The sequence below is a fragment of the Theropithecus gelada genome, chromosome 1 (genome assembly GCF_003255815.1).
Source record: "Theropithecus gelada isolate Dixy chromosome 1, Tgel_1.0, whole genome shotgun sequence".
Classification (NCBI taxonomy): Eukaryota; Metazoa; Chordata; class Mammalia; order Primates; family Cercopithecidae; genus Theropithecus; species Theropithecus gelada.
In genome coordinates this window covers 211,142,508-211,169,246 of record NC_037668.1, presented here as the reverse complement: position 1 = coordinate 211,169,246, position 26,739 = coordinate 211,142,508, and the positions used below count along the sequence as shown (strand labels likewise).

Sequence of the window (26,739 nt, the reverse complement as noted above, 5' to 3'; positions counted from 1 at the left end):
TCACAAATAACAAAATGGCTCTTCAGAATGATTAAGTAATATACAAAGTCATAAACCTTATAGTAAGAAGAAGTTAAATTTAACTCAAGGTGTTCTGACTTTAAACACCATACTATCCACACAGCACCCTATTCTATGCAGAGATAACTAAGAACTTGTGCTCTAAGTCAACCTCTAATACAGATTAGTCAAGCTCTAATGCAGATAATGCAGGAAGTATAACTTCAAATAGTATTTCAGCATTTACTAGTTAAAAACTGTTGTATTTGCACAGACTTGAAAAATAGTAGTATTGTGGTCAATGTCTAAGTGTGATTAATTGGAACTCATATATGTAAACTGAAGTATATAGTTAGACTATATTTACCTGACAAAATAAATGTATTCTTATACTTTACATTTCAATATTGCGGAACAATTACATTATTAGAATCTGATGAACAAAAAAGATAAACCAAGAAAATGAAAATTCTAAAAAAGTCAGGAAAAAAATGTAATAAACAGAAAATATAGAATGTGTCAGTAAAAAGATAAGTGATGATCATAAAAAATTTGCTTTAAAGGATACTGAATGTTCTTAATGCACAGAAATGATAAATGTTTGAGATGATGGATATGCTAATTACTCTGATCTGATCACTATACCTTACCTGTATTAAAACATCACTTTGTACCCCATAAGTATGTACAATTATCATTTGTCTACTAAAAATAAATAAAATGACTTTCAGGTAGGATAAAATAGAAAAATCAAAATACAAGCTGTTCTTGCTTTGCACATTACCTTGTTAACTGAAGGTTGTGCATTTAGGAGCTTTAACCATGCTAAGGTGCAGAGCAATGGCACAGTTCTATTGTACATGACTTTCCCTTAACACCGTACCATGCAAAGTGAGGGCAGCCCATATATATCTTTGAGAAGAGACAAGCTTAAGATCAAAGCATGCAAGAAAACTAAAAACATATGAGTAGAAAAGATTCAACAAGCAAATAAACATAAAAAGGAAATGGCAGATTTGACATTAGATAATTTCCAATTCAAGGTCAAAAAGCACAAAAGGTATACAGCCAGATATTTTATGAAGAAAAAGTGTATACTCTAAAAATAATGCATGTTGTAAAGCTTCATATGTCAACAACAAGCAGAAAATGAAACATAAGGATAACTTTTTAAAAGACAGTTTACAGTGGATGATTTTGTCAAAATACAATGAGTCAAAGAAAAAGTAAATATATGGAGAGTTTCAATATAATCTTATTACTTAATAAACTTGGGTTTATATAGACTCATTAAAAATGTTTGTGTTCTACAAATTGAGAACACTTGTTTCAAAGCTAGCAATCTTTTAGTAAATTATAAATCAATTTAATGTTGTTTTCCTAACCTGGATTTCTGACTTGAGATATTAGCATAGAAAATTAGCAGTAGAATGTTATAACAAGTTCATTTTCACATGAATTTGTTTATAAGGACAATTAATTTGGAAAGTCCCCCAACTAAGTTAATAACCATGTACTAATAAAACGAGATAACAGAGTATTGTCTTAAAATAAAATTAAAGTTTGTTACCAATAATAGCATATTAAAGTATTTCTATTTTGGAAATAAACAAGCTTCTAAAAATCCTCCTCTTCTAAAATTAAGTGTATTGTTTGCAAATACTATGAAAACCACTATTATTATTATTATTATTAAGACGGCTTCTCACTCTGTCACCCAGGCTGGAGTACAGTGGTACGATCTTGGCTCACTGTAACCTCTGCCTCCACCTCCCGGGTTTAAGCAATTCTGTAGTCCCGGCCTCCTGAGTAGCCAGGAGGATAGGCACATGCCATCATGCCCTATATTTTTGTATTTTCAGTAGAGATGGGGTTTCACCATGTTAGCCAGGATGGTCTTGATCTCCTGACCTCATGATCGGCCCCCCTCAGCCTCCCAAAGTGATGGATTACAGGCGTGAGCCACCCTGTGCCCAGCCACAATTATTTTTAATATTTGTTTCCATTATTTGAAAAACAATGAAATATTTGGAAAATATTAATTTTGGAAATAATGAATAACTTCCAAATAATATTTCATCTTAATCATCAGAGAACACACCTTCATTTTCAAAATAGCTCAAAATTTTGACCAGATACATAGTATTTACTAGTGCATCTGGAAGATGTTCTGGGCTCAGTTCTATTCAATAGAACTCATATGTACCAGTGCTCCTTTCAAGTCTCTAAGAGGATTCTGGTAGAAACGGAACGAATGTGGCCAGTTCTTGGCAAAACCACTGCAAAGTCTAAGCACATTAGCATATTTGCTTTCCTATCCAGCCACTCAAACTAGCCTGGTCTCACATGCCCAGACCTCCACCTCCTCCCAAATGAGAGGGCAAATCCAAAAGTATCAAGAGACAAGAAAATCATATGTAGGAAAAACTAAAATTGGCAATAGTAATGGAGTTTTATAAAGCAATTTCCTATGGTAACATCAAAAACTGTGCCCTACGTATTATTGATATTTACTCAAAATTACCTCAAAGCAAATTGGGCAATAGTGAGTACTTCTTTATGATATGTCACCCTTTAATTTTATTTATTTGTAACATAAAAAATAGAACTTGAACTAGATGTAATTCATAGTTTTTATTTCAATGATTATTCCTATTATAGGAACTAATATATATCTCACTTACAATACCCCTATAATTTTGCCTTGGAGTACAATATAGAAGAGCATTTTCTATTCAATTTAACTCCCTACATCAAAACCATTTATTAAAAAGGCTATGATACTGAAAAACTTTTGACAATAATTTTATTTGTGTATGCAGTATAAGATATATAATGAATGGACCACATCAACTACAACAAATATATAGTTTAGTATCTCATTGGAGAAAAGAGAAGACCTAGTATCCCAAATATTGAATATAAACATTGCCATTAGGTAATATAATTGTATCATAAACAAAATCAGGATCTTCACTATAAATTCCTAAATATAAAGCAAAATTAGTAATTATGTGGCCATTGCATACAAGACACGTAAACTTCCTAGAATGAAAGGGATTTAATTTAAAAAACTAAAAGCCGGCCGGGCACGGTGGCTCAAGCCTGTAATCCCAGCACTTTGGGAGGCCGAGGTGGGCGGATCACGAGGTCAGGAGATCGAGACCATCCTGGCTAACACGGTGAAACCCCGTCTCTACTAAAAAATACAAAAAAAACTAGCCGGGCGAGGTGGCGGGCGCCTGTAATCCCAGCTGCTCGGGAGGCTGAGGCAGGAGAATGGCGTAAACCCGGGAGGCGGAGCTTGCAGTGAGCTGAGATCCGGCCACTGCACTCCAGCCTGGGCGACAGAGCGAGACTCCGTCTCAAAAATAAATAAATAAATAAAACACTAAAAGCCCCTAAACTGAATGTAGCTCGATTTACATACCTACAATAAAGCCAAAGTAGGTTAGAGAGTCAGTGTAATGTGAAAAACTTCTTAAAATAATTATATTCTATACATATGAATCCCCTACTTTCCTACTGCTAGACAGGAAGGTGAAATTTAATCAAGGGTCACAGAGAAGAGCAAAACATCTCTCTTTAAGCTGCTAAATGGTTGAAAACCTGCGTGCTCTGCCTTCTCTGTGGTGTTCCCCTCAGTGACATCTGGACTCCGAGAAGCAATTAGCATCCGCCTGTGACTGACCATAAGATCATGTCCTTTCTTTATAATGATCATCCATAATCAAAGTGAAAATAAACTCCAAACTTCTATTTCAAAATACAAACATAAGCAACAGTAGAGAGACAGGATCAAGCCTACTAAATGCAGAAGTTTGCAGAATAATCTAGATTTATGTAGTCACAGCTCATCACTAATATTGATAACAATAAAAACAAAGTCCTGTCAGGTTTTCAAAAGCTCTTGTGCTATTTTTTAACCAAAAATAAGATAGATTTAGGGTCTCTCTCTACAAAAAAGATAAATATTTCTTTAAGCTCTCAATCATGAAGCATAGGTATGTCTCTAAATTTTGAAAACACACCTTCAATCTGTTTTATAAGGGCAACACCTCTCTAAACTGCACTTAGAGTGACAATTTAATTACATATATAATTAGTAATTATTTATACAATTAATTAGTATAAACGCTTCTTTGATCTTTCATTTTTATAATATCCAGAGTAAAAAATATGAGTAATACTTAAAATCTCTTTCCTTAAATTATCTGAATAATTACAAAACATATAAAAGCTATGAGTTTTCCTTTGTTTGCCTTAGAAGTCTGTCTCTTCTTTTCCATCTCATTATGATATGCATTTCTAAGAAAAATTGTCTTTTAAGTTGAGTATTTACCAAAAGTTTTAATATTTAGGTAGATTTGATCAATTGTGTCTCTATATCAAAGAAATTTAATATTATCAATTAGTTATTAATGACAATATAGAATAACTTTTTAAAGTTATAGACTTACTAACATAAGAAATATAAGAAATTAATTTATATGAATATTTTTGTTGCACAGGAGTAGGATGTAGTAAAAAGGAAAAACTGAATAATATATATTTTTATTGTTAAAGAGGAACATTTTCAATAAACAAAGGTATTAAACCACGGCATTACTTACAGTCAATTGGATACTTTGAAAAGGGTAATGTAACCATTTTATTTTAAAGTATCACTATTTAAAATACACTGGAAGTTATATTCTTTTTTTTTTTTTTTTTTTTGAGATGGAGTCTTGCTTAGTCACCCAGGCTGGAGTGCAGTGGTGCAATCTCGGCTCACTGCAAGCTCTGCCTCCCAGGTTCATGCCATTCTCCTGCCTCAGCCTCCCGAGTAGCTGGGACTACAGGCGCCCGCCACCATGCCGGGCTAATATTTTGTAGTTTTAGTAGAGACGGGGTTTCACCGTGTTAGCCAGGATGGTCTCGATCTCCTGACCTAGTGATCCACCGGCCTTGGCCTCCCAAAGTGCTGGGATTACAGGTGTGAAGTCACCGCGCCCAGCCCACTGGAAGTTATATTCTAAGGATCTAAACTGATAAAGGATTTCTATGTCAACCTCACAATGTTCAAGAATGTACAAAGTTTTTCAAAATTATTGTATGGGTCACATAAGCAAAAAACAACTGAAGGCCACTAAACTATTCTCATCACCATTAGACAGGCAATAATCTCAAAATAAAACGTCTATAAAGATAGAACAGGCCAGGAGTGGTGGCTCACACCTGTAATGCCAGCACTTTGGGAGGCTGAGGCGGGCGGATCATGAAGTCAGGAGATTGAGACCATCCTGGCTAACATGGTGAAACCCCGTCTCTACTAAAAATACAAAAAATTAGCCGGGCATGGTGGCAGGCACCTGTAATCCCAGCTACTCGGGAGGCTGAGGCAGGGGAATGGTGTGAACTTGGGAGGCGGAGCTTGCAGTGAGCCAAGATTGCACCACTGCATTCCAGCCTGGGCGACAGAGCAAGACTCCATCTCAAAAAAAAAAAAAAAAAAGACAGTTATACTAGAGTAAGATAGCCCTCATTCCCAGCCATAGAGTCTCTTATCCTAAATCAATAATGTATTTAAAACCCAATACAAATCAATTATCATCCTAAATCAATAAAGTCTTTAAAACCCAATATACTAGGAAACAAATACATTGAAAATTTACTGCTTTTAGGCAAAGGACTAAAGCTTCCAATTATTAAAAAAAAAAAATGACATTTTAATTTTACTTAAAATAGTTCAAAATGACACCTTCATCATCATACTGTACTCATTTACAGAAACTAAAAGGAAATATTCAGACAAGTCATCACAAAAATATACTCTACACATTTATATGTTTCATAAATATTAATATATAAAAACTCTCATTACTATAATGAATACACAGTGGCTTTTATTGCAATGCAGATTTGTACTTAGCTATCAAGTGATTTTTAACTAAATATAGTGACTTCCAGTAATGACTCTGTCCTACTGATCATGTTCAAGTTTCCTGTTTTAAATGTACTTTTAGAAGGTTAAATCCACAGTCTGTCAGATCTGAGATGTGCGACAGGCTTGCAAAGAACTTGTCTTGTCTCCAAATCTTACATCACTCTGTCCTAGTAGCCATTTCTGCCAAGAGATGCATGGTCTGGGATGAGATGATGTTAAAAAATCAAATGAGGCTAAAGACGAAAGCAGACTGTACAAAATTACTGCTTATTTCTCAGGTTTGACAGCTGGTGAACTGAGGCTAAAGAAAAGATAAAGGTAGGTGAACGGAAATAGACAAAAGAGAAAATCTCCACCACTTTCTCGGTGTTTCCTTTGTTCGCTTGCTTGCTGTAGTTTTCAGCATGACCGGCTGACATAGAAGCACAACACTGAGCTATTTGGTGCACTTGGTGCATTAGGCTGTGTTTGGAAGTTCTACTTACGCAACTCTTAGTGTCTCTAGTCTCCAAAGGGAACGTGCATGAACAGACACAGCGCCACCTTCGTAATGAACAGTTCTGTTTCAACAAACAAACAAAAGCCCAAATGTGAGTTAAACACGTTTCATTCTTTGGATTCTAATTTTTTGAAGCTAATTAGAAGAGAAAAGCAAATGACCTGTGAATAAACAGTTAAAGTTATACTTTTTTGGCAGGAGACAGTATAGCTGGAAATAAAAATAACCAAAATAACAGTAACAGTGATCAACCTAAGTTTTCCCTGAAGAAACAATTATTTAAACATATTCTCTCTTGCCATTTTCTCCCTCTAATCTCATTCATTCTCTTTCTCTCTCTCTCTGTTTCTCCCCATCCCTCCCTCCCAGTGAATAGATTTCACCTTACTTATCCAACTTAGGTCCATGAAAGTACTCTGTGAAAAGTTTAGGTATAGTTTAATGTATCATTATTTGGACATAGGTATATAAATATTTGCACTTCCAAATTCTGTTTTAGATTATTTAAAGCATTTTAAAGAAATGTAAGAACACTAATTCTTAATATTTTAACAATATTGCAATCTGCAATTTATATCAAAATATCAATATCCAAAAAGTCTCAAAAATGGAACTTCTTTGGATGCATTATCACATGCACCCAAATTCTAAAACCCTCATAATAATAATGTGTTAATATGTCATACATAATGCTAAGTAATTGCTATAATTATCCAAATTAATGACTGCACCAACGCCTTGAGATTGTTTTGGAAACCAAAGCTGATGCACATTCCCTCTTTCTTCCCTGAGTGTTAACTATCTTCCTCTCTATAGGGTCTGTCTTATGTAAACACATGAAAGTCTATCCTGCCTCACACACGGCAGTAATACCATGTCTACTCCTGTCAGTTTCCAGTGGGCTCCAATCTTGCTTCCAGACCCATTTCTCCACTGAAACAGATTTTGCTAAACTCATCAATGACCTTCATGTTACCAAATCCATTACTTTCTTTTTAACACTGTGGAAACTCCTATTGTCTTGAAAGTTTTTCTAACACATTCTCACCTGCCTTTCCTCCTACCTGTTTAGATATTCCTTCTCATTCTGTCTTTATTGTGGAACATTTCAAACATACACAAAGATAAAGATAATATTAAAATAAATCCCCATACACCTAGCACATGACATCAACAACGATGGGACATCAACATAGGGACAACCGCGTTTTACCTATAACCTCTACTTACCCCTCCACATACATCTCTAAAAATAATTATTTGATATGAGGAAATATCTAGTCTGTGTTTGAACGTCCCAAATTGCCTCACAGATGTTTTTAATTTTCCCTTGTTGATTTTTCAAATCAAGTTACAAAAAAGACACACTTATCAGTTAGGGGTCTTCAGTTTCTTTTATTCTAGAATAGTCCCCATTCCTCTCTTGTCTTCCCTTCTTGCCATTTATTAGATGATAATCAGTCTGCACCATATGTCCTGGAGGACTTTCTACATTCTAGATTTGACCAACAGCCTTCCTATGGTGTTTTTTTTTTTTAAACACATCCCTCTAAATTGGTAGTGAGATCTAGAAATCTAGAAGCTTGTCCAAGTTTGAATTTTGGCAAGAACATTTCACAAATTGGTGTTTGTACTTCCCATTATAATAAAACAGGGGTACATAATTGTCTATTTCTTTAGATAACATCGGATCAGTTGGTTCAGGATCACCCTAATCCATCCATTAGGACCTAAGAGTTTTAGGTAGTAGGTTGGTGCAAAAGTTATTGCAGTTTTTGCCATCAATAACCAGTGTCCATAACAGTGATTTTCAACTTTTGCTGCATAAAGTACTCACATGGATAGTTTTATAGAAATCCTTATGTGCACCCTCCCCAATGACATTAATCAGATCTGGAGTCAGGACTTTAAAAACTCTCTCGCTGGTTGTAATGGGAAGCCAAGCCTCGGAAAGCACGGTCTAAGTAAGTTACTCCACAGCAGCACTATTGATGCTTGGGGCTGCGTGATTCCCTGTTGGGCTGTCCTGTGCATTGCAGGATCTTTACAGCCCTGCCCTCTACCAACTAAATGCCACCAGTAGCCTCCCACCAGCTGTGACAACCAAAAGAGGTCTCCAACATTGCCAGATGTCCCTTTGGGGCCAAAACCACCCTCAGTGTAGAGCCACTGACTTAGGTAAGTGGCTCTCAGTCTTCAGTGAGGTAGAATCCTCTCCCTTTGAGGGCTTCTTAAGACCCAGATTGCTTATCTCACTTAACACACGTCCTCTAGGCGCAACCATGTTGCTATGAATGACAGAATGTCATTTAAAAATTACAAGTAGATTGGAGATATAAGTTCTAGTATTTGATAGCACTATAGCATGACTGTGGTTAACAATTTATAACATATTTTCAAATAGCTAGAAGATTTTGAATGTTCCCAACAAAAAGAAATTATAAATGTTTGAGTTGATATATATGCCAATGGCTGATTTGATCATTCTATACTGTATGTATGTATTGAAATGTCATATTGTACCCCATAAATATGTACAATTATATGTCAATTAAAATAATTTTTTAAAAAGAGGTTGCTGGCCCCATCCCCAGAGTTTCTGAGTGGCCACGTCTTAGGGTGAGGCCCAATAATCTGCATTTCCAACAAATTCCCAGGTGATATTGATGGTCCATATTTTGAAAACCACTTGACTAGATCCATTATTTCATTTTGGCAATGGTACTTAACCTTGGTTGTATGTTAGAATCACCTGGAAAGCTTTAAAAAGTCCAATGCACACTCAGACTAATAACACTGAATGACAAAATACAGACATTGTGCACATCTGTGTGTGTATATACACATATATAAATAGATGCACTCACACACAGACACAGCTTTTTAAATACATTTGACCTTTAATAAGGGTCTTTTACTTGACCACAAAGAAAATGTTATCAGATTTTTAAAAGACTTTTACTCATCATATTTTCTGATCATAAACAAAAAAAATTAGAAACAAATACTGAAAAGACAAGAAATTGACAACTTGGAAAATGAAGAAACTTCTAAATAATTCATGGGTCAAAGAGGGAATCAAAATTATACTCTATCTAGAATATAATGAACAGAAAAGTACTTCTTAACAAATCCATGATTCACAGGTAAACTTTGAACACTTTTAATCTGCAATTCTTTAATTATTAAACAAAAAACATAAATAAAGAATTGCCTGAAGACATGAAATAGAGAACAAAATAAACCAACAGAAAATAGAGGAAGAAACTCAACGATGTACTGTTAAATAAGATGCAGGAGTGCTATCGTGAATAGTGCCGCAATGAACATACGTGTGCATGTGTCTTTATAGCAGCATGATTTATAATCCTTTGGGTATATACCCAGTAATGGGATGGCTGGGTCATATGGTACTTCTAGTTCCAGATCCTTGAGGAATCGCCATACTGTTTTCCATAATGGTTGAACTAGAGTGGCACTATTTACAATAGCAAAGACTTGGAATCAACCCAAATGTCCATTAGTGACAGACTGGATTAAGAAAATGTGGCACATATCTACCATGGGATACTATGCAGCCTTAAAAAAGGATGGGTTTGTGTCCTTTGTAGGGACATGGATATAGCTGGAAACCATCATTCTCAGCAAACTATCACAAGAACAGAAAACCAAACACCGCATGTTCTCACTCATAAGTGGGAACTGAACAATGAGATCACTTGGACTCGGGAAGGGGAACATCACATACCGGGGCCTATTATGGGGGGCGGGGGAGGGATTGCATTGGGAGTTATACCTGATGTAAATGACAAGTTGATGGGTGCTGACGAGTTGATGGGTGCAGCACACCAACATGGCACAAGTACACATATGTAACAAACCTGCACATTATGCACATGTACCCTGGAACTTAAAGTATAATAATAATAATGATAATAATAATAATGATAATAAAGAAAAAGAAAAAAGATGCAGAAGTGTATACTATGTACATTTTCTGTGCAAGTTATCACTAAAAATCTATCATATGTGTATATATGCAAACATATATCTGTATGAGCACGGAGAAAGTTGTCAAATGATGAACATCAAACTATTAGTATTAATTACATTAGAGGAACAATTACATAAGGTATAGAGAAATTAAGCTCAAAAATTTTTAAAAAGGTCTCTAAGATACAAATAGCATGAATAATATATCTTTGTAAAATTATATGGATTTCTACAATAAAGTGAAGAATTATCATGCAAATATTTTACTTTGATAACTTTACCTTTTGAATTTAACAATGATCTTTTATAAAAATCTAATGGTATTTTTATTAAAATTTTAAAAGACAGCAAGTGCAGAATGTCAATGGTTGTCTAATCAAGTCTTCATGGGCTGTTTCAGACTGAAAATTGGCACTACAATATCAAGATCTTAAATACATAGGCATTTCAGTCCCATCATAAAGGACATTAAGGACATTCAAACTCATTGAGAAATCAGCCCACCTAGAGGAATACACCTGCTCTATGAAGGGATTGTCCCTTTTCCCTGCAATGCATTTCAGGTATCAAGTCAGAGTCTAGAAGGGCAATTGTCCTGAAGACAACAAGTTTACCAAATGGTATTACCAACTTTGAACTCATACAAATAAATGATTATACTCAGAGCAAATGCCCTTTCAGCTGGAAGACTGAGAAGGGAGAAAGATTCTCTAAGAAATTACACAGACTGAGAGCAACAGCACCTTTTGAGCTAATCATCACAAGGGATTTTAATGCAAATAGCAGGAAGGATGCCAGAATTTAGGAAGGTCGATGGATATGAAAATACAAAAGAGCTCATGCAGCTCTTTGTTAACTGGAGACTATTTTTACAATGTACTAAAACAGTGTTACAGCTACTGGGAAAATAAGTATGTGCTAAAAGAACTGGACATTGTTATTATTTTGAACAGAATTTTGTTTAAAAATTTTAATCTCATAAACCAGACAAAGTCAAAGTCACTGTAATTTCACTGAATAGGAATGTTAAAAATATGCACGTATAATAACCAGCAGTATGAGCTTGTTCAACAGCATTTTGAAAGATTTCAGACTTCAGGCTGTAAGTTATGCCTACATAACACATTATCCCATAATATAATACATTTCATTAAGGAACTCATATTTCAGGCTGATCGCATAAAACTGCCTGAAGAGGCCCTTTAAGGTTATTCTAAGTACAAATTCTTCCGATGATACCATCAATTCCGCTGTTCATAACTATTATAATATTGTCCACTGATATAAAATTAGTTATTTTCATATTTTGGGCTATAACACACAATTTGAGTCTTATCTCAGTTGTCGAACCACTTGTTTCTTGGTAAAAAGCAGGCACTTTGACAGCTAGGATAGTTCATCTTCAGAATCTGAGGCCCAGAAAGGACTAGCATTAGCATATTAATAAAAGCGCAAATCCTTACGAGTTCTTCATAGCTTGACAGTTGGGCATATATTTACAATAAAATTTTATAGGGCACACAATTCTAATTAGTGAACTTTAGTACAGAATCATAAAATGCATTATTAATGAAAGATTGCACACTGTAAGAGACACCTCCAACCTGCAAGGAAGCCGCTTCCTTTCATTGTGAGTGCTGCCACAGGGCTCTGTGAACCAATGACATCACAGTTACTTTCTCGCTTGTTCTGCAGGGCAACTAACAGTTGATGACTCACTTTCACATTTGATTGTTACTAACTTTCTGAAGATGTCACTTCTTCGTGTGAACTTGTGGAAGCTGTTGACCTCCTCTCTGCCTCATTTTCTTCATATGTAAAATGGGAATAATTTTCACTGGATTACTGTGAAGAATGAATGAGTGATATAACACACATAGACCACTTAGAAGAGTCTTTGCACAACAAATGTCAGCTCTGAGGGTGCAGATAGTGATGGTGATGATCACAACCATGATTATGGTCATAATTTATATTCAATCCTTCCATATAGGGAGTTAAGACTCAAAAATATTTTGTCTGAATTGAATGGACTGTTGCTAAATCAATCATATTATATACTTGTTGATATTCAAAGTCCCTAAATTATAAAATTGCTCGGGACAACTAGGAAATGAAGCCTACCTATTAATAGCTTCATCATAAATCAGTCACTTCAGTGCTAACCTCCCCCTGCAATTCAATGGCAGGATCTCAGCATTCCTTTTTTAAAAAAATAATATAATAAACACATTATTTTATACTGTTTCTATGGGTCAGGAATACAGTGTATCTTAACTAGGTGCTCATTGCTTGGTTTCTGCCTTGGAGTCTCTTGTGAGGTTGCAGTCAAGATGTTAGCTAGAGCTGCAGTCACTGGAGGTTTTAACTAGAGCTGGAGGCCCTATTTTCAAGATGGTTCAATCATATGGCTGCCATAGGCGTTTCAGTTCCTCACTATGTGATTCTCTCCATAGGTCTGCATAAGCATTTTCACAAAATGGCATGTCCTTACTCCGCTTACCTCCCCTGTCTACCTGTCCCATTATGCCCAGCATGTTCTTCAGCAGTGGTTTTTGACCTTTATGGAGTCACACGGTCACTGAGATCTAATGAAAACTAAGGACCTTCCCTCCAGGATAGCAAACTGATGCATTTACACATCAGCATTCCTTTTCAGGCATATCTGCATACTTTTTTTCTTTCTTTCTTTCTTTTATTTTTTAGACAGAATCTCAATCTGTCGCCCAGGCTGGAACACAATGGTGCAATCTCGTTCACTGCAACCTTTGCCTCCCAGGCTCAAGCGATTCTCCCATCTCAGCTTCCAGAGTAGCTGGGACCACAAGCACATGCCATCACATCTGCCTGATTTTTTGTATCATTTTATGTAAAGACAGGGTTTCACCATGTTGCCCAGGCTGGTCTCGAACTCCTGGACTCAAGTGATCTGCCCAGCTCAACCTCCCAAAGTGCTGGGATTATAAGCATGAGCCATGATGAGCCTCAGTTTGCTTTTAGTAGTTCTCTATATCAAAATGATTCTGAATATATTTGCAGTCTTAAAATTCACATACTAGTCAATATGCCTTTCTTGGGCATCTCCAGCAATATATATATATATTTTTTATTAACAAACAAAAAGTGTATATATTTATAATGTATAACATGATGTTTTGAAATATGTATACATTGTGGAATACCTAAATACTCACACATACCTAAATACACCTCTCATACTTACTACTTTTCTGTGGTAAGAACACTTAAAATCTACTCCCTTAACAATTTCCATGTATGGAATACATGGTTATTAACTACAGTCATCATGTAATATACTAAATCTCTCACATTTACTCCTCTTGTCTAACTGAAATTTTGTACCTTTTGACCAACATCTTTCCAACCTCTAGCTACCACCATTCTACTCTCTCCTTCCATGAATTTGAATTCCACACATAAGTAAAATCATGCAGTATTTGTCTTTCTGTGCCTGGCTTATTTCACTTAGCATAATGTCTTCCAGGTTCATCCATGTTGTTGCAAATGACAGGACTGCCTTCTTTTTTAAGGTTATATAATATTCTATTGTGTATGCATTGCAAACACTTGTAAAATGACACTATAACAAATTCAAGCTCTGAAAAGAATGCATACATTATATAGATTAAAAGAATATTTCTTTTCCTACCTTCTCTCTTATTTAAATCCTCTTCTGAAGTCACCTGTTTTGTCACCCTTCCTGTAGCTCCAGCATAGGGATCCACAGTCTCTAGAACTGTTGGACTTGACACCCACCACTATGACTTTCATTGCCACCACGAAAGGGTGGTCTAAAATACAAGTGGACCTACTTTTTCTGTAAAAGGCCAGTTAGTAAATATTTTAGGTTTTATGAGCCATATGGTCTCTGTCCCATTATTTGTTATTATCATATAAAAGCAAACATAGACAACATGTTTTTAAAAATAGGATGGCTGCATAACAATAAAACTTTATTTACAAAAAAAGGCAGTGGGTTGGATTTGACCTACTGCCTTGATTGGTTGACCCTAGATCTAGAATATTCTACCCATATTATTGGTCATTTTAATCTCAGAGAAAGCTAGCTGAATAAAATCCAGGGTCTAGGGTCTTTCATTATTTGAGAGAAATGTCTCACCTTATCTATCTTGAATAACATTTCTAAATCTAGAATTCATATCTACACTGTGACAGATCTTTTTTTCCCCTTACGAGAAATACAGACAAATTTACAGTGCTTCAGAGCACTTGGCTTATCCAAAAAAGCCACATGAAAGAACAATTGGGGCATTTTTCAATCTACTTTTGTTTCTTCAATATAAAAAAGCCCTGACAAGGTTAGTGCAGTAATGCTGAATAGCTTACATAGTCTATTATTACTACAGCATCACAGACACTTTGAGACGGGCTCTAAGTGAACTTTATTTTTCTCTTTTTTACATTTACCATGACTTTTGAGCAATGGGGAAATGATACAGAACTATTCAGAACCCTATTTTCTGAACACATAACATTCTGGTTTCATTTTTTGTCACGAAAAAGTGTATAACAAATACTGAACACCAGAAGAGGTAAATAATAATAATAAAAGACAATTCAATTAGTCGCATCAAATTTTGATCATGAATCCATTACATATGTTAAAAATAGAGAAGAACAGTTTACTAGGCTCTGAAGATTTCCTTGCCAATTCATATTATAATTACATGTTACTGTAGAATATAACAGGGACAAAGAAGAAGCCATATCAATGTATTTTAGTTACTGCAATGCAGGGCAGTAATAAAATACTACTTCATTTATCCAAATTCCACTTTAAATGAATATATCACAGAATATCCCACAGAATTTCTGTGACATACCACAGAATTCAATTCTCCCTTCAAAAACCAGTAGTTATTTCATAATCTAAACAAAATATATTATAAATGTCATAACAGGTATTTCCAGAAATCACTATTTTTTATTTCAAAAGGAATGTACTGTTTGAATACGTATATGATAGCAAAAAATAAATATTTTCTCCTTCTGTATATATAAGATAATTAAGATATCACTGAACCATAGCATAATCCATCATATCAACATGCTAAAGAAAAAAGTCATTGATTATATCAATAGATGAAGAAAAAGTATTTGACAAAATCCAGTGTCTATTAATAATACGAATTCTCAGGCAATGAGGAATAGAAGGGAACTTCCTCAAGTTGGTAAAGAACATCTACAAAGAATATCTACAGCTAACACCAAACTCAATCATGAGAAACTTGTTGCTTCTGCATCAGGACCAAATCAAGAATGTTCTCTTCACCACTACTACTCAAGACTGTATTAGAAGTTCTAGATGATGCAATAAGATAAGAAAAGGATATTAAATATATACAGACTGAGAAGGAAGAAATAAAACTGTTTTTCTTCATAGATGACATGATTATTTATCCCAATCTCAAAGAATCAAGAATAACAACAAAAATCTCCTGAAACTAATAGACAATTATAGGAAAGTTGCAGGACACTAATATGCAAAAATCAATTTCTTCTATGCCAGCAATGAACAATAGGTATTTAAAGTAAAAAATATTATTTATACTAATACCAAAAAATTAAATGCTGAAATACAAATCTAACAAAATATGTACAAAATCTAAATAAGGACAACTACAAAACTCTGATTTAAAAAGTCAAACAAAATCTAAATAAATTGAGAGAGATTCCATGTCCATGGATAGGAAGACTCAATATTTTCAAGATGTCAGTTCTTCCCAATTTGATCTATAGTTTCAAAGCAATCAAAATCAAAATCCCAGCAAGTTATTTTGTAGATATTAACAAACTGATTCTAAAGTTTATATGAGTTTTGTAGATATTAACAAACTGATTCTAAAGATTCTAAAGATTCTAAAGTTTACAGAAGAGCCAACACAATACTGAAGAAGAACGAAGTTGGGAGACTGACACTATCTGATTTCAAGATTTACTATAAAGCTACAGTAATCAACACAGTGTGATGTTGGTGAAAGAATAGACAAATAGGTCAATGGAACAGAATAGAGAGACTAGAAATAGACCCACGCAAATACAGTACATTGATCTCTAACAAAGAATCAGTAATTCAATGGAAATTCTCCCCAAATAGTACTGAAAAGACTGGATATCCTCATAGACAGACAGACAGACAGACAGACAGATAGATAGATAATCTAGACACAGACCACACCCTTCATAAATTAACTCAAAATGGATCACAGACCTAATACAATGGAGAAAATATAGTCCTTTCAACAAACAGTGCTAGAACAACTTTATACACATGTGTAGAAAAACTAATCTAGAACACACCTGACACCTCCCACTAAATTTAGCTCAAAATGAACCATAGGCTTAAATGTAACACAGAGAACTATAAAACTGCTAGAAAATACCATAAGAAAAAATCTAGATGTTCTTGCATTTGGCAATGATGTTTTAGATGTCAAAAGTACATTCCATGAAATAAAAAATTGGTAACTTGGGCTTCATTAAAATTAAAAACCTCTGATCTGCAAGAAAACACTATTAAGAGAATAAAAAGACAAGCCAGAGACTGAAAGACAATATTTGCAAACACATATCTGGGAAAGGACTGGCATCCGAAATATGCAAAGAACTCTTAAAATTCAACAATTTAAAATTCACCAAAAGATCTAAGACATCTCATCAAAGATATACAGATGACAAATAAGCATTTAAAAAGATGCTCAACGTCATATGTCATCATTTGCAACCTGAGGTATCACTATTCATCAGTTACCATGGCCAAAATCTGGAATACTGCAACATTAAATGCTGGTGAGGATGCCCATTCATTGCTGGTGAGACTACAAAATGATACAGCGACTTTGGAAGACAGTTTTGCAGTTTCTTAAAAAGCTAAACATACTCTTACCATAGGATTCACCAATTGTGCTCCTTGATATTTACCCAAATAAATTAGGTCTATACAAAACTTGTAAATATTAATGGCAGTTTTTAATTACCACAACTTGGAAGCAACCAAGATGTCTTCCAAAATATGAATAAACTGTAACACACCCACTGGAATGTTTTTCAGTGATGTAAAGAAATCAGCTATCAAGTCATGAAAAGATATAGAGAAGTCCATATATGCATATTGCTAAGTGAAAGAAGCCAGTTTGAAAGGGCTATAACTATATGATTCCAACTATCTAACATCCTGAGAAAAGCAAAACTATGGAGACAGTAAAAAAAAATTATTTTTTCAGGAGTTCAGGGGAGGGAAGAAGGAATAAATGGGGAATAGGGAATTTTTAGAGCAGTGAAATGATTGTGTGTGATACTGCAATTGTGAATATATGTTATTAGTCAAAGCCTATAGAATGCACACCACTGAGTAAGCATAATTTAGAGAATTAAGAATAATGTGTCAATATTGCTTTATCATTTATAACAAGAGTACCACACTAATACAAGATGTTAATAACAGGAAAACTGGTGAGGGAGAATTCTCTGTGCTTTCTGCTCAATTTTCCTGTAAACCTAAGAGTATATAATAAAGTCTATTAATTTTAAAAAAATCATTAAGTAATCCAGCTCAACAAATATTAACATAGTAATGAAAATATATTAGGAATATACTAGCAGGGAAAAAAGGAGGTAGTTTTTGGGGCATTTTTTTCTCCAGAATAAACAAAATAACACCAGGCTATCTCAAATAAACTTTGATTATTCTCTTTAAAAGAGAAGGATGGAGAGCTACAAATGTGTATATGTAAATGTTGCAAAAGTAAAAAATATGAAGAACTATTATCTTTCTGTTCTTTCATATAAACAACAGTATATAGAAATATAATTGTATTTAACCAAAAACAAACACTAATTGCTTACCATTCATATTCTAGACACACAGGTACATATTTTACGAAAAATAAATATAAAAAACCAAAGTTCCTGTATCCACGAATATGCAGTTTAACATGGTAAGAAAGACACGAACAACAAAAACTAGCCTATGTGGTATTATGGGGAAACTACATATAAAGAGATGGGAGAAGGGAGGGGAAGGGCGGGGAGGGGAGGAAGGGAAGGGAAGAAGAGGGAAGGGAGGGAAGGGAAGAGGAGGGAAGCCGGTGAAAGGACATAAATTGCCAATAAGAGCTCTGGAAAGTTTTCATGAGGGAGATATTTGAGTTCACCCTTGGAGCTGAGTAAGAATTCAGCACGCAAAGAAAAGAATGAGGATATGAGGAGCATGGCAGTGGAGTAGAAAGGTTGCAGAATCTTGAAGTAGAATGTTGCCATGTTCAAAGTGCAAGAATATCTCAGTGGTTGACGGTGGGATGAAGAGATAAAGTTAAGAAGGTTTTCTCACCTACTTTTCTGAATGGGGGTCACAAATCCACAAGGATAAAAAGGATAAGGAGTTAAAGATAAGGACTTTGGATATTAATCTGAAAGCAACAGCACGACAGAACCCTCAAATCACAGTAAACAGGAAGGTGCACCCTTAAAATTGATATCAGCAAGAGAAACAAGTCTAAGAGAGAAAAAAAATAGCAATAAAATCAATAGGACTTAAAGTCCTTCTTTCTCTTATTTCAAAAACAGAAAAGTCAAGGCAAAGTTTTGACCACAGTAGACTGGTATACATAACCAAGTTACGGACTGTAAGAAGGAAAACATCTCTGATGGAATTAAATTAAGGTTGATATATTTGAATTGCTGTCTCAAGTGAAATTAATGCAGACATATGCAGTAAGAACTTGCACATTTAGGAGAGAAGTTCAGGAGAATGAGTCTATGGATTAGACTTGACAGTAATGCACAAAGTTCATAGCTGAGGCTATAAGAAAGAAAAGAATGAAAACATTTTGTTCCAAGGGCATTCCATTTATGGATATATTTGAGGGGAGAACTGCATTTGACATAGCTGATCACTCCACTGCCCTTGACAATCTTGTGCTTTGACTCCACTCTCCAGGTTTTCCTCCTACCTCACTGGCGGTTGCATCCTTTTCCAGATGCTCCTCATCTCTCCAATTCAGGGTCAGCTGAGTAATTTGTGTATTTTTTAGTAGACACAGGGTTTTGCCATGTTGTTCAGGCTGGTCTCAAACTCCTGACCTCAAGTGATCCACCTGTCTCATCCTCTCAAAATGATGGGATTAAAGGTGTGAGGCACTGTGTCCAGCCTCATTGTTTTCTTTTATAGACATGCTTTTGGGGTCAAGTTTAAGAACTCTACGATCCCAAAGATTTTTTTCTATCTGCTTTTTTTCCCCTAAAACTTTTATTTTTTTTTCCTAAAAGTCTGTGTTTCATATTTAAGTCTGTGATCTATTTGGAATTAGATGTGATATAAAATGTGAAGTTTAGGCCCAGGTTCTCTTTTGTGTATGTATGAAAGTCCAGTTGATCCATGTGAATGTCTTTTAAGTCTGGGGAAAACGTCTCCTTTTTCTGTCCGAAGCAATCCCTCTTTCCTTTCTGTCTAAGACATTAAGCATAACAATTGCTTTAGATTTAATCTCTGGGGACTGAAAGTCAGGAAGAGAGATGCCTTATAGAAAACTTGAGCTTTCTGCCAAGTCTCAAACCTCCCCTTAGGCAAAGAAACACAGGGACTGCTGGCTGCTTAAATGGGAAGAAAGAATAGAGAAAATAGTGGGAGAAAACATAATTTAACATCACAAAAATTGTGCATGTTGGCAAGTATGTAAATTTTCTATGGAAGAATCTGTAGCATATATTAGATTCTCAAAGATATCTACAACCCCAAAAATGCTTTTGTTTTAAATCACTGTCGTCAAGATTCAGATTCCTGTTCTATTGGTCCAGAGACTCTTCCCATATGTAGAGTTACGCACTTGAAATCAAGGTATTTTCAATATAGATGACTTAGCCAAGCATACTGGAGTCATTCATAGTCCTCAAAATAGTTTTCTACTCACTCAGGTTATTATGCTGATTTATTAAAATGGCTTTCTTTCCCCTCCCCTAATTGCTGGCAGATAACAATCCTTCGGGAATTGTCAAGATAATATAAATGGGGGACCTCACAACCAAGGGTGATTCTCTATACAGCCATCCTTAACCAAGCTTACATTAAAGTGTATGAGTTATTTTTTCTCCATTTCTTTCTTTCACAAATACAAAATAATAGCATTTGTATGCCGATTCCCACATATACCTCACTATGCAAAAGGTATGCAAGAAATGAATGGCACAGCCCTGGCTGAAAACTGAATGGAAGAGATGAATATGCAGACCAACAGGGTGATCAATGGCCCTATGGGATGGGGGAAGTGAAAGTGTGGGGAAGTTGAAGACAGTCCTACTAGCAGACGTGTCCTCAATCAAGTTTAGTTTGGTTGTGTTCATTTATGACTAGACCTTCGTATTTAAAATGTATGTAGGAATCATCTGAAAAATAGTTACAGTCACCCACAATTACTCACCTGCAATTCCCATTTAGAGTTGATACTGAACAGCAGGTTCAAACTAATTATTGAAAAGAAAAGCTTTTTTGTTAACTTTTCATAGGCCGACAAAAATATCCTTCAAAATCAAAGGTCAGCAAAGACTTGGCTGATCTTTCTCACATGGTTGAATGGTAAAATATGTTTTCTACCATCTAAGTTTTACAAAAATTATAAATGGCTTCTCCCAGATTAACATTCACTTCATCCTGAATACAGTGTTGTTGAGATCTTAAAAGGTGGTGATAAGGTTTGGATTTGTGTCCCTGCCCAAATCTCACTGTGAATTATAGTCCCCAATGTTGGAGGAGGGGACTGATAGGAAGTGACTGGATCATGGGGGCAGACTTTCCCCTGCTATCCTTGTAATAATGAGTTCTCGCAAGATCTGGTTGTTAAAACTGTGTAGCACTTCCCCTTCGCTCTCTTCCTCCTCCTCCAGCCATGTAAGACATGCCTCCTTCCCATTCGCCTTCTGCCATGATCATAAATTTGCTGAGGTCTCCCCAGCCATGCTTCTTATAGAGCCCGCAGAAGTGTGAGCCAATTAAAACTCTTGTCTTTATATATTGCCCAGTTTCAGGTATTTCTTTACAGCAGTGTGAGAACAGACTAATACAGATGGTGAGTTCCAGAAAGATAGTGGCTGGGCCTCAGACATGTTTTCATACCCAGCACATACCAAAAATGTCTGGGCTATATAAGTCCCTCAATAAATATTAAAGGAATTCAGTTGAGGCAATTGAAAAGCAAATCCAGTCTTAAAAGGTTATTTCAGAGTGAAATTATAAGTGTTTCAGTTGACACATTTTCATAGGAGAATTTCTGCTGCTGGTACCTTTGGGAGCATGTGGCTGAGCAGCTGAGCCACAGGCAGGTGCTAAAGCAGCTGTCAGGAGTCTCTTCCTAGTAACAAATCAAGAAGTACTTGCCTAACCAGCATCTCAAGAAGCATTACTTATTTATTCAGGGGCTGAGTTTGCCACAATAGCTCTATTCAAGTTGCTGCACAAGGGAAAATAGGTATGTTTTGAGATGACACCTCTGTATAAAATGTAAATGAATCAGCATGAATTTGAAACAACAATAACTTACACTTTGAATCACCATTGAAAGAATCACGTAGGTAGGACTAGAGCAGAAAAACAACAAAATACATGTTGTTACCTTTACTTTGCATCCTTTGCAGACACAACACAACCATAAAGCCATCTGGAAATTTAAAAAAGAAGATGCTTCTCTTTCTTTTTTCCCTTCTGAAAGATATTGCTTACATATAGATTAAGTTAATAAACCCAATGTAGACAAGTCATGTTCTTAAATTTTAATTGAGAAAATCATTGAGAGCTTTCTTTTTGTATAATGTTGATTTTAATCTATTGTCTGTTTTTCTATTCATATACTCTAAATGCATCAAATGTCTCATTGTTTTTCATTTTTGCTAAGATCCAGCAGCTCAAATTCCTATGAATATTTTTAATCTTCTGTGTTAAAAGCCCACGTTTTTGAAGCAGCCATTCTACCCAGCCCATGCCTTGAGAATGCGGCTCTAGACCAAGTCAGGCTTCCAGAACATGACAAACTACAGTAGCTACTGCGCTCTCTGCAATCAGCAATCAGTTTAAGTTTGGGGTAAAAAGTGAATCTCTCCCAAAGGAGAAGAGGCAAAAAGCAGAAAGTAGCTCTCCTTTATGTACTGACTCTTCCAGCAAGACTGTTTAGCTGACTCATCTAACTCTCAGTTCCAGGCTGAAAAGATATATGCAGGACCTGAAGATAGAGAAAAAGAGGAAAAGCCTTCATAGGTTAAACTTTATCCTTGACCATTTTGGAGAACAACAGAATAGCTTTAAAAGCTTCCACCTAGGTGGTGGCCAAAAGCATACAAATATCCTCACAAAGATATTAGTCATCCATCCAGTTTTGTACACAGATATAAACTATGCAATCTCTTTCTAAGCCAGACGGAGAGACATTTAATTCATTATATCCAATCCATCTCATGCGTTATCAATTATTTACAACTAAAGCTCATTAAATCATCATAATATTAAAAGAGGCATGGAGGTAAAAATATTGTCATGCATACACATGGCATAGCTTTTTCCTGCTGAGTCACATTTTGGAAAGCAAATGTAGCATTTATTTCCAGATACTGTCAGAAACTATGACTTAATTGGCCTGCATTTGAAAGTAACAAGACACAGCAAGCATATGCCAAGAGTAATGCCAGATAAGGTGGAAGAAGAACAACCTTTCTCTCCTTCTCTCCCCACCTCTCCTCTTCTTACCACCCCACCAAACATACCACACACATGAAAAATCTCCATCCCCTTCCACGCATTATTTTTCTCCTTAGCTCTTATCATCACCTAAAGCATTTTATCTCTGTATACATGGGTAAGTGTATGCATTTATAAATAAACATATTTATTGTCATATATGCCTACTAGAATGTAAACTTCTTGAGAAAATAAACTTTGTAAATTTTTGTATACTACTATAAGCCCCAGCACCCAGAAAATAATAGTCATCCTACAAATTCTTATTGAATCAATAAAACTAGTTTCAACATTGGAAACCTGTTTTTAACATAAATAATGCTTTTCAAACAATGTTTCCTTAATAGATTTCCAAACTATAGGCCCCAAATAATCTTCCCCAATGCATCCATTTTAAAATGTATTAATGTAAAAGTATGCAGAGTTTATTCACGTAGTGCACATCGAATCCATAAATAAGTCTGTGTGCACATAAAGGAAATGCCTTTGTTGATATTTTATTATATTCACATAAAATTTTGGATGGCTATAATGAGATGCTATCTAGAAACAAAGTCTAGAACAGAAAATAATCTCCACATAAAATATGTCAGGCTTGAAATAAAATTTTGCAATCAAATTTCAAGCCTCCAGAATGAAAGCCTACTTCTTTAAGTTTTTATTTTTAATTTCTGTGGGCATCTAGTAGGTATATATATCAATGGGGTACATGAGATGCCTTGATTCAGGCATACTATGCATAAAAATCACTTCAGGGTAAATGGGGGATCCATCACTTCAAGCATTGATCCTTTGTGTCACAAACAATCCAACTAGACTCTTGTAGTTATTTTTAAATGTACAATAAATTTATTGTTGGCTGTAGTTACCCTGTTGTGCAAAAGGTTTTATTTTTTTCTTTTCTTTTCTTTTTTTTTAGACAGAGTCTTGCTCTGTCGCCCAGGCTGGAGTGCAGTGGCGCGATCTCCGTGCACTGCAAGATCCCGGGTTCATGCCATTTTCCTGCCTCAGCCTCCCGAGTAGCTGGGACTACTGGCGCCCATGCCTGGCTAATTTTTTTTTTTTTTTTTTTTTTTGTATTTTTAGCAGAGACAGGGTTTCACCGTGTTAGCCAGGATGGTCTTAATCTCCTGACCTTGTGATCCGCCCACCTCGGTCTCCCAGAGTGCTGGGATTAAAGACGTGAGCCACTGCGTCAGGCCCAAAAGTCCATTTTTAAAGCAATAATTAAAATATAATTGACAAGGGATGCTGACACATCCCTTCCCAACTACCAGACTTGCTTCTCTTTAACTCATTCTATCTCACTAATTGAAGAGTTTAATAAGAACTAAAAAGTTATGACACTATAGTTAATACTCATGGGATCTCTCCCTTTTACTTGACTGCTCACAACTACTATAGGTTATATTTTCACTATTTTTTGTTGTTTAGACAAGTTGACTACTAGTCATTTTAGAGCGATTTGTCTTCCTGAAAAAAATCTCAAGTAACTTAAAACAACAGTGATGCTGTATTTCATGAACACATCAGAATTCAATCCATAGAAGCAAAATGAGCAGGAAGCATGAGAAAAAGATAAATATTTAGTTTAACTCAGATAGGCCTCATCTCCAATTTAGTTCTTCTTAATTGAATAGCTCTATATGCTCTTCATTCTAAGAGCTTTATTAACATTCTTTAGGAGAATGAATAGGTAACCACATACACATACGTATCTAAATGTGAAGAGGAAGGTAAAGGTACCTCTACTGATATCCAGAATCATAAAAGCCAAAATTTAGCTGGATTTTCAATAGCTACAACTACAGTTATGTATATTAAATAACTGTCAATAGAACAAAGCAGGAACAGGTGGACAAATCCGTGTAGACACACAGCATTTATGACCAGACTACTCCTAAATCACTCAGAACATCTCTTCTGGCTATCTCCTTAATAGTTTCCACTATGTCTCCTAAAAAAGTAAATTGAACTTTAGTTATTTAACGTTAACAACAGCATACAACTAATGAGTATAGCCAGATCATAATTACAGGAAAGAATTAAAAGGTAAAAAAAAAATTTTTTTACATATTTCCCAGGACTTTCTCTAGCTTTCAAGTCACTATGCAGAAATCAAATTATTTTTACTTCTTTAATGAATGGAAAAAAATATATTTTTAGATCATCATTATGCACGTCTCCCCCAGTAAAGACTGATATCAAATAAAGAAAGGCTGCTTCCAGGCTGAGCCATCCTTTGCCTCCCTCAAGTTCCTTACAATGACCTAGGGAAGTAACAGAGGGAGGCTGAAAATTTTCTAAGCAATGGTATTAACAAGATTTAGAAATAACAAAGTGCTATATAACTGAAATTCAAGGAATTATTTTTATCATTCAATTCAAATAATTGCTTAATCCCAGTATAACTAACACAAGCAGTTTTTTCTTAAGCTACATCCCTTCGGCTCTGTGCCACCTATTGTGGACTCATTTTCTCCCTCAAGTCATAATCTGACATCCATTTTCATCTAATTTCACCCATGTAAATATGTTATAAAAAGGGACACAAACAAACGTGTTCTTACCACCATCACTACCTACAAGAGTCCTGACAGGCTGGTCTAATTACATAATGAGATTAAATTGACACTGAAATTATCAACATGAAATCAAGAAGAGTATTTGGAAAGGAGGGGCAGGCTTCAACAAATATGCAAAAGGAGAGTGGGTCCAGAACATGATTAAAATATCTTTGAACTGTCCCCTAGATTTCTCTGCAATCATAACTAGCCATCAAAAGGATCTTCTTGGATCTAGTCTGGCCTCTCTTCCTACAAAGTCTATGTTGTACCATTCTGTCATCCACATGCCCAGAGTCCCTCAAACTTTTTAATCATGTCTGGCTAAATGCTGCCTCCTCAGTCTAAATAATAGGGATAATAACAGCAACAACAATAAATGTGTCGATTTCTCAATATGCATCAAGTATGTCACGTGTATTTTCTTATTTAGTCTTTTCAATAGCCCCACAAAGTAGGAGATAATATTTATGCTGCATTTTACAAAGAGGGAAAACCAATGTTTAAAGAGATTATGTCACCTGCATGAGTCACACAACTGGTAAGTGGCAGAGCAGAGGCCCAATCCCAGATCTGTCTGGTTCTAGAGTCCATTACCTTAACCACAAAGGTCTACAGTGTCTGTAGATACAGCTAAAAGTGCTCTAAGAATCATTTAGTCTAAGTCTTCAATTTAATAAATCAGGGACTGAGGATCCAAAGACTCTGGCATGGTCTCTTATAAGCCCTAACTCCAAATGAATGCATCATAGCATTAAACATATCCACAGCTCAATCCTTTGGCTTCAATGACTAATTTCCCTGATTCCCCACTAAACTATCACTCTGACTCTCTTACTGACTCGTTTCTCTGTCCACATCCTAAATATCAGCATTCTGTAGGAATCCATCCTCAGCCTCCCACCTGGTTAGGTTATTCCAGGGCTTTACAGCCTTCATAAGGCAATGCCCAAACTGATAAGCACATCTAATCCCAGCTCCCAGCTCCTCCCTCTCC

At 35.5% G+C, this 26,739-nt stretch overlaps 1 protein-coding gene across 1 annotated transcript in view; it reads right to left on the bottom strand.

The window, feature by feature from the left end:
* The window catches only part of RYR2 (ryanodine receptor 2), a 634,673-nt gene that overhangs the window by 412,010 nt on the left and 195,924 nt on the right, over positions 1–26,739 (bottom strand). Inside the window, exon 12 of the mRNA XM_025401874.1 lies at positions 6,412–6,486. Within this exon, the coding sequence (XP_025257659.1) occupies positions 6,412–6,486 (75 nt within the window). The remainder of the gene's footprint in view (positions 1–6,411; positions 6,487–26,739) is intronic.